The 12,049-nt window shown below is 43.0% G+C and overlaps 1 protein-coding gene across 7 annotated transcripts in view; it reads right to left on the bottom strand.

Annotated features, from left to right (window-relative positions):
• The window catches only part of PDZD2 (PDZ domain containing 2), a 371,146-nt gene that overhangs the window by 115,380 nt on the left and 243,717 nt on the right, over positions 1-12,049 (bottom strand). For all 7 annotated transcript variants that reach the window (XM_058170301.1, XM_058170304.1, XM_058170303.1 and 4 more), the window contains one exon: positions 8,175-8,592. In XM_058170301.1, coding sequence (XP_058026284.1) covers positions 8,175-8,592 — 418 coding nt within the window. The remainder of the gene's footprint in view (positions 1-8,174; positions 8,593-12,049) is intronic.

Genomic DNA, 12,049 nt, shown 5'->3' with positions numbered 1-12,049 from the left:
ATTGAAAGTAAATTGGTCAAAGTCAGAATTATTGATGGATAGTAATGGTAATGAGTCTGAGAATATGCAAGAGCAATTTGGGATAAGGATTAAAAACACATTGAAATATTTGGGTATAGTGCTTTCACTTAAGGTTAAAGAATTGAAAAAACTTAATTATGATGTGGTGATTAACGAAATTGAGAAGAAGATAGATAAATATAAAATTTTAAAGTTGTCTTGGTTTGGTAGAATTGCAATGTGTAAGATGATGCTGCTGCCCAAGTTCAACTTTTTATTCGAGATGCTACCACTAAATCTGACAGAGAAAGATATTGAAGGATATCAGAAAAAACTGGATAAATTTTGCAATGGTAGCAAAAGACCCAGATTAGTGAAGAAAATGTGGTATCAAAATCAAAAGGACATTGAGAGTGGAAACTATATTATTGTTGGTAATTAAGGAAATAGAATTAACAAAATATGAAAAAGAATTGATTAGAATTATGATTATAATAGGTAGAATATTGGAAATATTATAATAGCTAGATATTGGAAATTGGATGTGATTTTTAGAATAGAAGAGTGGAATTCTGAAATGTGGAAATTAGCTTTAAATGATAAAATGACATGTGATATTAAAATTAGAAGTGGTGTGTATAAAGAAGATATTTTCTGGAAGACTTGGAAACCATTTGTGGACTTTGCGCTTGGAACATTGGACGCTTCAGTACCTGTACCTCGAGAACGTGGATTTTGGCAATCATGAGGATATATCCGAAGACCCAAATCTTCCTTTTATGTATAGCACAAGGGTGTAATAATGTATTTTCTTTTTGTTTGTTTGTTGCAAAAAAAAAAAAAAATAAAAAAATAAAAAAAAAAGTTGCTAAGGTTGAGAAACACTGCTCTAGGTAGTGAAATCATTACTCCTAAGAGAGTTGTCAATTGTACATCTCTGCCAGAGGTGGTATTCAGCTGGTTCAGACCGGTTCGGGTGAACCGGTAATGGAAATCACAGGTGGGTTTGCCCACCCGCCCACAAAGCCCCGGCTCTATGCTGTCCTATTTAGGCACGTTTTTGAGGCTGGGCGCATGCAAAGCGCATGCACGGAAGGCCGGACACAAGCATGGAGGTGGCACGTGCAAGTGAAGCTCACATTTTCGGTGCTGGGTGAACCGGTAGGCAAATTATGTGAATCCCACCTCTGATCTCTGCCTCCAACCACCCTGATGAAGCTCTCAAATACCTGGAGACTAGGAGTGCCTAGATTTGGGACTTTTACCATGGCAAGACTGAGTGATTGTGGGTCTGGGCCCCTTGAGTCAAAGGTTTGCATAATTACCACCTTTGAAATTGAGCTGAGTAACACTGCCCGGCTGTTATGACCCAGCCCCAAGTAGGTATTATTAGACACAATTAGTTCAAAAACAAACAGACTTTATTAGAACAGCTGAGAATTAACTCATTCTCAGCGTAGTCCAAACTAAATCAAAACAAATTCTTCATAACAAAATTCTTCAGTCTTATCACCAACCTTGGTCTAATTAGGCAAATTGCCAAAGGCTTGTCTTGGCAGAAGTTCTGAAGCAGAAGAGGCCGACAAGAATTAAATGCAACAAGACAAGGAGCAATTCTGTCAACATTGTTTTCCAACAAAGAGCCCCAACACTGTTGCTGGTCTTTTAAGCCTTATGGGGGGTGGTAGCAATGATCTTTTGGCCCTACTCCCAAGTCATCCTCTTTGTTTGAGCTTCTCTTGCCTTCTGGCAACTCTTCTCATGCGTGCATTAGGACTAGGCTCCTCCTGTTCCTCTGCCTCACTACTGTCAGCCTCTGGAGGCTCTGGAGTCCGAACATCACTCCTAGATGGCCCTGGCCCCTTCTCTGCCTCCGACGTAGAGCCGTCATCAGGGCCTTCCCCAGCCTCCAGGACTGGCCCATGTTCTTCCTCAGCCTCATCACTGTCTGACTCCGCTGCCAGCTCCGCAGGCTGCTGGTGGACCACAACACCGGCTTAGACTCAGTATGCAATTGGGAAGCCTTCCTGGACTCTTAGCTCCTGCTTGAGGACTATTTAGCAGTTGTGGCCAAGAGGATCTTTCCACAATTTTGTCTTGTGTGCCTATTGTACCCTTTCCTAGCCCTGTTTCATTCCCTCAGAACTTTACTTACATCACAATAGGATTACTGCAAAGCGCTCTACATGGGGCTGCCATTGAAGACCATCTGGAATGTACAACTGGTCCAGAATGCAGCATCATGGGTGATTGTGGATCAGAATCAAAATCAAATTAGAACTGGAAGGGACACTGGAGGTCTTTTAGTCCAGCCCCCTGCTCAAGCAGGAGATCCTATACCCGTGATGGCGAACCTATGGCATGCGTGACACAGCTGGCACACAGAGCCCTCTTTGCAGGCATGCGAGCCATCGCCCAGCTCAGTTGTACCGCACAGACATGCGCGCCTCCTGGCGGCCAGCTGATTTTTGGGATGTGCGGGGGATGGGGGTCACGTGCGCATGCATGGGGGACGTAGGGGGTACAGCCCCCCTCCACAGTTTGTTTTTTGACCCAGGAGGCTGCAGGGAGGTCTACTAGGCCGAAAATGGGGTGTGGGGGGGGTCACATGCGCATGTATGAGGGGGCAGAGGGGAGTCACATGCGCATGCGTGGGTGGAGGGGAAACATGAGGGGGTCATGCGCAGGGGGCACATTGCATTATGGGTGCCGGCATGTGTGTGCGCTGTCACACACATGTGTGCTTTTGGCACACGATGAGAAAAAGATTAGCCATCACTGATCTAGTATATAGGATTACTAGCAAAAGGAGAACATGTCCTCCTTTTTGTCCTTATGTCCGCTCTTTGGGAGGCATAGTGTTAAAATCAAGCATTGTCTGGTTTTTGTTTGTTTTTTTAATATCTACAAGCTATCTCTTCCTGAAAAGATTTAATCAGTAACACGCTGAAAGCTTTTGCCTCCTAACCAGCTCAAGCACATTCCTGGGATTGAAAAACTAGTCTGACGCCAGCAAGTCATTTTATATACATGTAGACCTATTTTTTGTTGTTGCAGTTTTCCACTGTAATTTTTCTTGCAGATGCCAACATAGTTAAAAAGTTAACGTGTTCTCCCTGCCTCCGTTTGTCCTTCTTCCTAAAGGTCCACAAACCTCCTTTGCTGATTCAGATATCCAGAATTCTAATCCAATAAATCCCAGGAAGTATCCAGAGCTCCTGAAGGCAGGAAAAGAAGCAATGGGTGGAAACTAATCAAGGAGAGAAGCAACTTAGAACTAAGGAGAAATTTCCTGACAGTGAGAACAATTAATCAGTGGGACAACTTGCCTCCAGAAGTTGTGAATGCTCCAATACTGGGAGTTTTTTTAGAAGAGATTGGACAATCATTTGTCTGAAATGGTACAGAGTTTCCTGCCTGAGCAGGGGGTTAGATTAGAAGACCTTCAAGAACCCTCTGTTATTCTGTTATATTCTGTTATGTGTGCATTTTGGTGGTGGTCTCCATCTCCTGACATGGAGTTGGACCAACTGTCCTGGTCTTCAGGAAGCCTGTTAAGACATCGCTCTTTCCCTGAGCCTTTGTTTGTGATGTGCTGGAGCCCTAATTGGATGTTGACGTTATTTCAATTAGGATCACCATTTTATTTTTTTTATTGCTTCATTATTTGTTTATAGAATTGTGGCTTTGTATTCTTTTCTTGTGGTGGGTTATGTTGAATTTTTTGTGACCCATCCAGAGTTATCTTGGTTGAATTGGGCAGCTCTAAAAGAATAACTAGAATACATATGTGGTTCTACGGTAGGCATATACCTTAGGACCGGATTACCTACGGGACCAGTAGCCACCCATCGACCTGTGCGCTCCCACAGAGAGGGCCTCCTCCGGGTACCATCGGCCAAACAATGTCGGCTGGCCACCCCCAGGGGGAGGGCCTTCTCTGTGGGGGCTCCTGCCCTCTGGAATGAGCTGCCTTCGGGGCTTCGACAACTCCCCGACCTCTGGACCTTTCGCCGCGAGCTGAAGACACTTTTGTTCCAGCGTGCAGGGTTAGCTTAAATGTAGTTTTTAATTGGGGTTTTTAAACGGGGTTTTTAATTGTACTCTAATTTTAGGCCATATCTTGAATTAGTTTTTTATACTGTTTTTAACTGTGTTATATGTATTTTTGTATTTTATTGGCTGTGAACCGCCCTGAGTCCTTCGGGAGAAGGGCAGTATACAAATTTAATAAATAAATAAATAAATAAATAAATAATACCGTATATGAAAAGGTACTTATAAAAGACAGGTTATATAAGCCCATCTAAAGCAGCACAAAAAGCAGGAAGAAAGATTTCAGCTTACATACCATAGAGCAGTGATGGCTAACCTTTTCCGGACTGAGTGGCCAAAGCGCGCGCCTAAACCCCCCAAATGCAAAGCACACGCAGCTCCTGTGCACGTGGCCTGCCCCCCTGCATGTGCATGCCCCCTGCATATGCCCCACCCCCTGCACATGCTTATTATTGTAATGTTCTCTACATGGGGCTCCCCTTGAGGTGCGCTCGGAGGCTTCAGTTAGTCCAGAATGCAGCTGCGCGGGTGATAGAGGGAGCTTCGCGTAGCTCCCGTGTAACACCGCTCCTGCGCAGACTGCACTGGCTACCTGTGGCCTTTCGGATGCACTTTAAGGTTTTGGTCACTACCTTTAAAGCGCTCCATGGCTTAGGGCCTGGGTACTTACGGGACCGCCTGCTGTTACCTTATGCCTCCCACCGACCCATACGCTCTCACAGAGAGGGACTTCTCAGGGTGCCGTCCGCCAAGCAATGTCAGCTGGCGGCCCCCAGGGGAAGATCCTTCTCTGTGGGGGCTCCCACACTCTGGAACGAACTTCCCCCAGGGTTTACGCCAAATACCTGACCTTCGGACCTTCCACCACAAATTGAAGACACATCTATTTATTCGCGCGGGGCTGGCTTAAATTTTATTGGTTTTAAATTTTCGATTATTAATTTTAAGGGGTTTTTTAGTTTTATATATTTTAAAGTTTTTAGGCCAACTATATAATAAGTTTTTTAATCTGTATTTTAATTGTATATTGTACCGTCTGTTTTACCTTGGCTGTACACCGCCCTGAGTCCTTTGGGAGAAGGGCGGTATAAAAATCAAATAAATAAATAAATAAATAAATAATAATAATAATAATAATAATAATAATAATAATAATAATAATAATAATAATAATAATGCACATGCACCCCCTGCACGCACCCTGCCCCTGCATGTGCCCCCCGCATATGCATGAATGTCCCGCACATGCTCCACCCCCATTCAAGTACACACCGCCTGCATGCCCCCCACCCCTGTGCAATGCTTGGCAGAGACCCGAAGACCAGCTGGCTAGCAGGAGGCACATGCGCATGAGTGGCAGAGCTGCACTGGGGCGACAGCTTGCGTGCCCACAGAGAGGGAACTGCGTGGCACCTCTGGAATGCATGCCATAGGTTCGCCGTCACGGCCATATAGAAAATGTTGACTTTGGAGAAGACACAAAAAGGTTTTGAAAATAAAAAATGGCTTCAAAACAACTAAAAGCCCTTTTCTAAACTGGATAAGAAAATTTATTAATTAAATTTTTATTAATTAAATTAAATTATTAATTTTATTAATTAAATTTTTATACCGCCCTTCTCCCAAAGGACTCCCAAAGGACTCCCGAAGATAATGATGTTCTAGTGCACGGGTGTCAAACTTGCCGCGTCACATTGCCGTCATGTGATACATTTTTCCCTTCGCGGAGCTGGGGTGGGCGTGGCCTGTGGGTGACGCATCTGCCCTGTGGGCCGCCAGTTTGACACCCCTGTTCAGTGAAAAAGAAGCAGGAGAGGGAAGAAAATTGTCAAGGTGACACTTGACAATGTTTGAGGGACCAATTAAGCCTCACTGGAGAGTAAAAGAAATGTATGGGAGTTGTAGTCTTTTGCAGCCATCATACAAAACAAGGTTTCATAGATCAGGGGTCTCCAACCTTGGCAGCTTTAAGCCTGTTGGACTTCAACTCCCAGAATCGCCCAGCAAGCAAAGCTCCAAGATTGGAGACCCCTGTCATAGATGATGGACATCCCACAATTTGATTCTTTTAACCCAGCCTAGTTTGGTGGAATAGATATGAACATGTGAATAATTTTAATTTTAATTCAGAAGATGAATAAGAACAATAAACCTATTTTTACTTCTACAGATTTGTACCTTCGGATAAACAGGTATCCCTCGATGTGCTTTGTGACACAGGAAAAGGTATTTTATAAATACTAAGATGTGCTCCATGTAGTATCTACAGTTGAGTGCTTATACATTAATAAGGTCACAGGCTTGAGATGAACTTTAGCTTAGATGAAGGCAAAAAGAAGGTAGAAGCAAGTGAAGAGAACCAGTTTTGAAGAAAAAAAGAAAGAAAACCAGTCCAGGCAAATAGCGTTTTTAAATAATTTTAAAAACAAAGGGTGATTATATTTGTTCAGGTGGTTGCGATAACCCTGAAGAAAGTTTAAAGGTCTTGCCAAGGAAATTATGTCAGGAGTTTGAGTGCTGATGGAAGACTATTCCCTGGAGCTCACTTGGTTTGCAAACAGCTATGCCAACATTTTCAACTCTTGGTTTGCAAGATCTCTCCCCTGTAATCATGAAGATTCATCAGGTTTTGTGGTCTCAGCAGGTGTCCCTCCACCCCTCTTACATATGGAAAACAGATGAAGTCCACTCGCTTTTGTTAAGGAAAACTAATGAGAATTGCAGCATGAAGCTAGTATTCCGGTGATAATCTGAAAATACTGCTTTATCGGTATTTCTAGTCTAGGGGAATTGCACATGTAGTTACATTCTGAGCAGCTGGAATTGTCCTATATGCTTAACATATTTTCTGGAGTCGCATGATACAATGAATGATACATCAAGTTAAGCCACAAAAAAACTAACCTCAAGACACTGTGAAAATGCAACTCGGTTTTCGCATATTTGTAAACAGCCGCAGAATCATGGCGGGAATTCTTTTCATGCTCTCAGTTCAGCTTTGTCTGGAGCATTAACTGAGCTGCAAGCTTCATATTTAGCATTCAACATTTCAATATTCAATATTTTGCCTCAAACACACAACACTTCAGCTCTTAGCGCAACAGCTTGCCTTTTATTGCCACCAACTTGGCACTAATGATGTACATTAAACACACAAGTTTATACAATGATTAAGTCTAGGGAAATGGCCTCTTGCCTTGCTCACTGCCAAAAATTATTTTTCAAATAACAGGCTTGAATTTTTAGTGTTTACTTGTGAAGGGGCAATTCTGAAGCTCCAGTCCAGAATACAATAGGCAGTGCATTTGCACTTTATGAAGCAAAGCTGGCTGAGGAACTCTGGGAGTTGAAGTCCACAAGTCTTAAAGTTGACAAGGTTGGAGACCCCTGCCCTAGTATAAGCAAAGCCCCTAATCTTAAAAGCATTAAAGCAGCGAGGTCCTCCAGAAGGTTCCCTGTACCTGCTTTAAAACAATGCTTCCATATTGTCTTCATAAATACATGATGCACAGAGCACATTTCCACTGGAACCGTCAGCAATATGAAATATTTTATGTAGACGAACATGCAGAAATAACTGAAGAAGGTATTCGAAAAACAGTCTTACTGAGAAGATGTGGCTGCTTTAACACTCAAGTATCCTGTCCTTGAACTGATTCATTTGAGCAGTGTTTCCCAACCTTGGTAATTTAAGATGTGTGGACTTCCACTCCCAGAACTCCCAGGCCAGAATAGCAATAGCACTTAGATTTATACATCGCTTTATAGTGCTTTACAGCCCTCTCTAAGCGGTTTACAGAGTCAGCCAATTCCCCCCAACAGTCTGGCTTCTCATTTTAACCCACCTCGGAAGGATGGAAGGCTGAGTCAACCTTGAGCCTGGTGAGATTTGAACTGCCAAATTGCAGGCAGCGGGCAGGCAGCAGAAGTAGCCTGCAGTACTACACTCTAACCACTGAGCCACCATGGCTCAATGGACCATTTTAATCTTTTCCTGTATTGCACACAACTATATATTAAAAAAAAGTTGAAATATTGAAGGAACACTACCTCTTTTTTTTATTTCAAAAAAGAAATATTTCTGGTATTCAACTACTGAAAGTTCCCAAAGTCTTTACCTGTAAGGATACTTCACTGGAGTTTAGGTCTAGAATGCCTCCTTCTGAAAGACGGGAGCGGTAATGGTCTGCTGGAAAAGGGAAGTCTGCCGTGAGAAGCTGATCGTCTGCTTGGTTCTCTGTTTTGGATGCCTCTGAATGCAACCCATCCAGGGCACAATGTCCATTCTCCTGATCCGTTCTAGAGGTGCTCTTGCTGTCCTTACCACCCGGAACAGTTCTGGTAATGACTCCAAACTTTCTCGTCCTTTTGCCATTTTGAGTGGTTTTCCCACTGGGCTCGGAGGTAGGCCTGGCTTTGGGTTCGGTGCTCTTACTGTTGTTGCCATTTGACGGAGGAAGTGGGGCCTTGCGCTTGATTCGGCGTAACATGATCAAGTAGATGAAGCCGCCATTCCAGCACTGATCAGCCAGGTAACTGCAGGGGGGAGGGGAGAAAAAGAAAAATGCAAGGTTTTATATATTTGCTTGGGAAAGGTAGACATCAGAGGTGGGATCCATTCTGGAGAACCAGTAGTGGAAATTTTGAGTAGTTCAGAGAACTGGTAAATACCACTTCTGACTGGCCCCACCCCCATCTATTCTTTGCCTCCCGAGTCCCAGATGATTGGGAGGAAATGGGGATTTTGCAGTAATCTTGGAGTGGGGAGGGAATGGAGATTTTACAGTATCCTTCCCCTGCCACGCCCACTAAGCCATGCCATGCCCACCAAACCACGCCCACAGAACCAGTAGTAAAAAAATTTGAAACCCACCACAGGTAGACATGGACCTAAATCAATAAGTACCCTGGATCTTGAATGTCCCAAAGGTGCTTTTTCAGGAGGCAACTGGACTTTCTTGGGGTTTTTTTTTTCTTTTGAAGATGTTTTGCTTCTCATCCAAGAAGCTTCTTCAGCTCTGACAGAATAGTAAGGAATGGATCCTGTCAGAGCTGAAGAAGGCTTCTTGGATGAGAAGCGAAACGTCTTCAAGAGAAAAAAAAACAAGAAAGTCCAGTTGCCTCCTGAAAAAGCACCTTTGGGACAACCATGACGGAGAATCTCTACAGACTGAATCTTGAATCCCTGTTAGAAACGGAGTTTAGAATTAGAATTTTCATTATTTGGATTAAGTCAAGCATTCCCCCATGAATTTTTTTGTCTTTCATATAGAATCAGCTCTTCAGAGACCCGTTCTGGATTCCTTAGAAGTTGCACCGATGCCCTTTTTATGGTTCTAAGTGTGGTAAAGAACAACCTGTTCATTCTGCTCCATTTGGAATGGAGCATTTCTTGGGGTTTAAGGGACACCGGCGTGGAGCTCTTCCAAATCCCACTTGGAAAGTTGCGTGTATAAGTTGCCTTATACACTGTAAGCCGCCCTGAGTCTTCGGAGAAGGGTTGGGTATAAATGTAAACAACAACAACAAAAAAAAACAAGCTTCCCAAAGATAAGCATAAGAACAAATATAGATAGTCCTTGCCTTACGACAGATCACTTAGCGACTGTTCGAAGTTACAACCCACCTGGAAAAAGGGAGTTGCAACCCAGTTCTGAAGGTCACCCCCACCACCACAGACACACTTTGGGTGCTCAGCAATCCAGCTGCATTTACATCTGTTTGCAGCACCCCTTGGTCACATGACCACAGTTTGCGACGGTTTTGCCAAAAACCAGCACTTACTTAGATGTTTTCAGTAAAACCACACCATATCAAATAATGGGTTCACTTAATGTTCCCTGTGTTCACTTTATGACTGCATAAACAGTACATCTGCTGCATAAACGGTCATAAACTCATTTTACAATTATCACATAAATGGCAGGCTCCAATACGGTTGTGTGTTAAGGCTTATCTGTATAGATAGTCCTCAACATACAACCACAATTGAGCCCAAAATTCATATTGCTAAGTGAGAAATTTGTTAAGCGAGCCTTGCTCCATTTTATGACTTTTCTTGCCACATTTGTTAAGCGAATCGCAGCAGTTGTTAAACTACTAACATGTTTGTTAAGTGAATCTGGTCTCCCCATTGACTTTGCTTGTCAGAAGGTCGCAAAAGAGGATCACATGACTTGAGGGCCCTGCAACCGTCATAAATGTGAGTCAGTTGCCAAGCTTCTGAACGTAAACCACATGAGACCATGGGGATGCCACAACAGTCATAAGTGTGAAAAACGGTCATAAGTCACTTTTTTTCAGTGCCATTGTAACTTCAGGCAGTCACTAAACGAATGGCTGTAAGTCCAGAACTACTGTACTGTATTGCAATAGATGCATGAATGGATTGCCTCTGTGTAGACCTTTGTATCTGATATCCAGGATCTACAATAGTCTGAGATTTTTAGCTTGATATGGAAGGATCGTAAATATTCCAGCTGCTTACTGATCAAAACACAGAAACTTCACAGGAGTCATATTAAAGATCCTGATCGTTTGGATACTACATTTACTGCCAGAAACAGCTACCATGTTTCTCAGAAAATAAGAGCCTGATTTATATTTTTTTGAACCCTGAAATAAGCACTTGGCCTTGTTTTCGGGGAGGTCTTATTATTTTGGGGTGCGAGGAGCAAGATGGGGCTCTTCTTGCCATCTTACCTGATTTCCAGCTTTGTCTCCCTAACCCTAACCAGAGGAAATGGCGGGGACCGGCTGCACATGCGGTTAAATATTTTCAGGGAGGGCTTATTGGGGGGGGGCTTATTTATGTGCATGCGCTCAAAAGCCCGATTGGGCTTATTATCAGGGGATGTCTTATTTTCAGGGGGAAAGGGTAGTTAAAGAAGAACACAGAAATGCCTTTCAAACAGGAATAGGCAATTTGGAGTACTCCTGATGCTTGACTTGATAATTCCCATTTTCCATTAGAACACTTCTTTTATCATCATCCACTCCCATTTATAATAAGGAGCTGCCGTACGATAACATATAACAAAGTTTTATCAGGTCTGCTGAGCTAATGTAAGTGAAATATGAGAACAGTGTGTACAAATGTAAATTTAATTTCTAAAGAAAAATTGAATTTCAAATGCAGTGGTTCTAAGGAAAATTGGAAGAGTTATTAGTTTGGAATTTCTCACGAGGAAAGCATTTCAATTATTTCCTCACAGAATTTAAAACTTGTGGTGTGGAATTGGAAGCTCTCAGTCTACCTGTAGAAGATCAAATCTGCATTCTATTCACTCAACCTACATGGTTAAAAAGCTTTGCGAATAATATCAGGGATGTGTTTATGCTCACAACTGACTCTGATTGAAGATTTAAATGTAGTTACACCTAGTAGGAAACCTTGAACAAATAAAACCAGGAGAGAAACACAGAGAATGGAGATCTTGACAGATCTTAAGTGAGAAAACAAGGGAAGCAAAGCTGCAGAGAGAAAAAAGTTGGTAGATCTTCGTGAAAGCCATTCTGCAGTGTTAAGAGGTTTGCTGATATCCGAAGCTATGCTATCCTGTATCAAATCTTTCCCCATCTAGCCTACTTGGTATTTGTTGTTGTTGTTCAGTCACTGTTGTGTCTAGTGCGTATAGTCAAGGCTATGGTTTTCCCAGCTGCAATGTATGGCTGTGAAATAAGACCATAAGAAAGGCTGAGCATCACAGAATTGAGGCCTTTGAACTCTGGTGTTGGAGAAGACTCCTGCGAGTCCCTTGGACTGCAAGGTGATCAAACAGGGCAGTGCTAGAGGAGATCAACCCTGACTGCTCTTTAGAAGGCCAGATCCTGAAGATGAAACTCAAATACTTTGGCCACCTAATGAGAAGGAAGGACTCACTGGAGAAGAGCCTGATGCAGGGCCGCTGTGGCTCAGACTGCTAAGACTCTGGTGGCTCAGCAGACTAAGTCTGTCTGTTATTAACACAGCTGCCTGCAATTACTGCAGGTT

Source organism: Ahaetulla prasina, chromosome 2 (assembly GCF_028640845.1).
Source record: "Ahaetulla prasina isolate Xishuangbanna chromosome 2, ASM2864084v1, whole genome shotgun sequence".
NCBI lineage: Eukaryota > Metazoa > Chordata > Lepidosauria > Squamata > Colubridae > Ahaetulla > Ahaetulla prasina.
The sequence above is the reverse complement of the archived record's forward strand: the minus strand, read 5'-3'. Positions and strand labels throughout refer to the sequence as shown.